The 3,580-nt window shown below is 43.8% G+C and overlaps 1 protein-coding gene across 1 annotated transcript in view; it reads left to right on the top strand.

Annotated features, from left to right (window-relative positions):
- Positions 1-1,566: 1,566 nt before the first annotated feature.
- LOC119407548 (gamma-tubulin complex component 5) overlaps positions 1,567-3,580 on the top strand; it is a 12,714-nt gene continuing 10,700 nt past the window's right edge. The window contains exons 1-4 of the mRNA XM_037674368.1: positions 1,567-1,761; positions 1,848-1,963; positions 2,038-2,300; positions 2,391-2,589. Coding sequence (XP_037530296.1) covers positions 1,567-1,761; positions 1,848-1,963; positions 2,038-2,300; positions 2,391-2,589 — 773 coding nt within the window. The remainder of the gene's footprint in view (positions 1,762-1,847; positions 1,964-2,037; positions 2,301-2,390; positions 2,590-3,580) is intronic.

The following is a 3,580-nucleotide window of genomic DNA, read 5'->3' on the forward strand; positions in this document are numbered from 1 at the left end:
AGCTCCTCTGTGCAGCTCCTCTGTGCAGCTCCTCTGTGCAGCTCCTCTGTGCAGCTGCTCTGTGCAGCTGCTCTGTGCAGCTCCTCCTGCAGCTGCTCCTGCAGCTGCTCCTGCAGCTGCTCCTGCAGCTCCTCCTGCAGCTCCTCCTGCAGCTCCTCCTGCAGCTGCTCCTGCAGCTCCTCCTGCAGCTCCTCTGTGCAGCTCCTCTGTGCAGCTCCTCTGTGCAGCTCCTCCTGCAGCTCCTCCTGCAGCTCCTCTGTGCAGCTCCTCTGTGCAGCTCCTCTGTGCAGCTCCTCCTGCAGCTCCTCCTGCAGCTCCTCTGTGCAGCATCACAACAGAGAACCTGACAATAATTCACACACAACAGTTTCACACACAAAACACGACTTACAGTGATTCCTGATGGATGAAGAATAACATCTGGTCAGGTTTTCCTTTCACTTTATCCTGGATTCTTGTCAGCAGCCCGACATGTTTTACACTTAACTCTGGTGATCTGTCCGTTGTGTCAACTTTATTCCACAGAAGCTTCATTCTCTCATGACAGCAGACCGTTATAAAAATCATCTCTCCGTGTTTTTCCTTTCAGAGACTCCAGGGTCAAAAACACCTCCATTATCTCAAAACTGTTGTTAATCCCGCAGATTAAATAAAATAAAATAGATGAGCAGTGTCCTTTATTACTTTCATCCAGTAAACCGTAACTTAAAGGACTCTCTGCCTTGTAGCTTATTTTGTTAAATCTTCATCAGTCAGTTCCACAAGGCGAGTCCCAGTCCTGCGTGATAAACTCATATTTTCTAACTTGTCTTGGCCCTCCGGACACAACAGACCTGCTCTGGTTTTACCATGTTTCTTTAAAAAATCACCATCGCAGAAAGTCTTGCTAGCATAGTTAGCAGTTAGCAAAGTGTACTCTTTGAAAACTGCAACAGGTTCTTGTCATAAAACCTGCCTTTGACTGGACCTCAGAGAAACAACATGTTGTTGTCCAGCATTTTAAACTCTCAGCACTCACTCTACACTTTTCTTTTCTTTGATCAACACGTGTTTGTAGACGAGTTCATAGGGCAAAGTAAATGTCGGTGCAGTGCTTATAAGTTGCATTTAGAATAAGCTGCTTAAAAAGGATTTCAAAATGCTCTTTATTTTTAAATTGCCAACCGTTCCTATCACATATAGATGATGTAAATCTAAATCAAGAGTGTTAATGTCACTTGTTTAATGTGTCTACTGATTCGATTAAAGTGATTTTTAGGGTATTTTTTTATACTTGTGTCAAAGGCAGGACGTATTATGGTAAAGTCGTCCGTATGTCCATAAACGTTCTTCTGATCCGCTCAAGGTAATTTAATAAAACTTGATGCACATCGGTATTGTCAGTAGACAGTGTCACATACGCTTTTCATTGCCCCTGCTTCAAGATCATGTCTCAAATTAAGGTCAAATGCTATGCAAGGTGTTTGTTCGTTACTAATAGCTTGTTGATGGGTGTGTAACCTGCTGGATGGGATTCTCTAGTTGAGCCAGCGTTTGACGAGTTGTCGTCATGTTGCAGATGAGACGATGACCTTGTCTGCTGTTCTGGAGCGACTCGGTCCTCACTTGGCTCAGATCAAAGTGCTGCACAAAGTTTTCTGCACAGGAGTGGCTGAAGTTCCACCTGCCACGCCGAATGTTGTGCGGGCCTCTCACTTGCTCAACATCCTCTACAAGGCTATCATAGAGTATGACAGCGGTGGAGAAGCTTCAGAACAAACGGTGAGGGGGTTGTGCTCTGCATGTGCTGTGGGGTTTATGGATGTTAGCAGAGAAATGTTCCTGAGTGATGATTCTTTGCTCTTCAGGTGGCTCTGCTGTTTTCTTTATGGACAGAAACAGTCAGGCCATATTTAGAAATTGTGGATGAGTGGATTGTTCATGGCCATTTGTTTGACCCTGCCAAGGAGTTCATCATCCAAAGGTATGTCAGGAAGGTGTTATAAGAAATATGTTGTAGTATTTTAAAGCTGAGTGTGTTTTGTCTGTCATGGACAGAAACAAGGATGTCGCAGTAAACCACAGGGACTTCTGGTATGCCACGTACACCCTGTACAGTGTGTCAGAGATGGTGGACGAGGAGAAGATGAACGATGCAGCCAGTTGGAGCTCAGGAGGAGAGCAGAGCTCCAACAAGCAGCTCACCATGGTGTCCTTCCTCAAACCTGTCTTAAAGCAGATCATCATGGCCGGGAAGTCCATGCAGTTGCTCAAAAATCTGAATTGTATGGAGACTGAGAAATCAGAGGAATCCTCTAGAGGTCTGTGTTTATGGTTGCATTTACTTGTTGTTCTTTTTAATTTCCCATAACCTTTTTTGTTCAAACTAATTCTAAAGCATTGCATTTCAGATGCAGAGCGGAAGAGTTTATACACGCTATTTCTGGAGTCGGTGCAGTCACGTCTCTGTAGCCAAGAAGATAGTCCAACAGATGCTGTGACTGAGGAGCAGGCAACCACCAGGAGTCTGATAAAGATGCAGTCCATCATGGCACAGCACCTGGAGACTGATGACGTCCACGATCCATTATTAGCCATCAACTTTTCCAGGTGTGCAGTGGCTATGTCAAACTTATGAAGACTGATAAAGTTCTGCTAACTGGCCCTGAAAAGTGATTGGCTGCTGGCACAGTTTTTGCATGTGTTTCTGTGTGTGCTTGTTTGTTCATTTGTTTTGAAAAATATCTAACAAACTACTGGGTGGATTTTAATTGGACCTGTTAACAGGTCCTTCTTGTAAATGAGTCCTCGTGGCTCATTAAGGCTACCCTGTATAAATAAAGGTTGAATGAGAAAAAATGTATATATACACAACTAATGCATATATACAAGTACTGCCGTCGCTCGTCTCCAGTTGGTCCAGAACGCTGCTGCGAGGCTTTTAACAGGAACTAATAGAAGGTCTCACATTACACCAGTTCTGTCGTCTCTTCATTGGCTGCCTGTTGAATTTAGAATTAATTAAAAAAATTTGGTCTTGACTTTTACAGCTGGACAGGCCCCCCAGTACATCACTTAAATGTTGATCCCTTCAGCGCTGAACCTTCTTAAGGTTCCTAAGACCCGGTTTAAAACGCGGTGGAATGCCCTGCCCCTGTCTCTTCGTGTGACCGTCTCTGTTGATTCTTTTAAAACACAGCTCAAGACATTTTTATTTTGACAAGCTTTTAGTTAAATGTTTTGCTGTTTTTATTAATGAGCTGTTTTTATTTTTGTTTTATTTTAAGCCTTTATTTATTCTTGTTGTACAGCACTTTGATTGTATCTATGATAAGTGCTATATAAATAAAGTTTACTTACTTACTTACTTCTCCTTCTTTCAGCTTTTCCCTCTTCAGGGTCTCCACAGCGAGTCCTCCTCCTCCATCTCACTCTGTCCTCCTCCTCCTCTGTCCTCACTCCATCTACCTCCATGTCCTCTCTAACTACATCCATATGTCTCCTCTGTGTCTTTTTCCAGCAGCTGCATTTCTAACATCCTTCTACCAGTATACCCACTGTCCCTCCTCTGGACATGTCCAAACCACTGTCCCTCCTCTGG

This window comes from Nematolebias whitei, chromosome 3, assembly GCF_014905685.2.
Source record: "Nematolebias whitei isolate Nwh7 chromosome 3, NemWhi1, whole genome shotgun sequence".
NCBI classification, from domain to species: domain Eukaryota; kingdom Metazoa; phylum Chordata; class Actinopteri; order Cyprinodontiformes; family Rivulidae; genus Nematolebias; species Nematolebias whitei.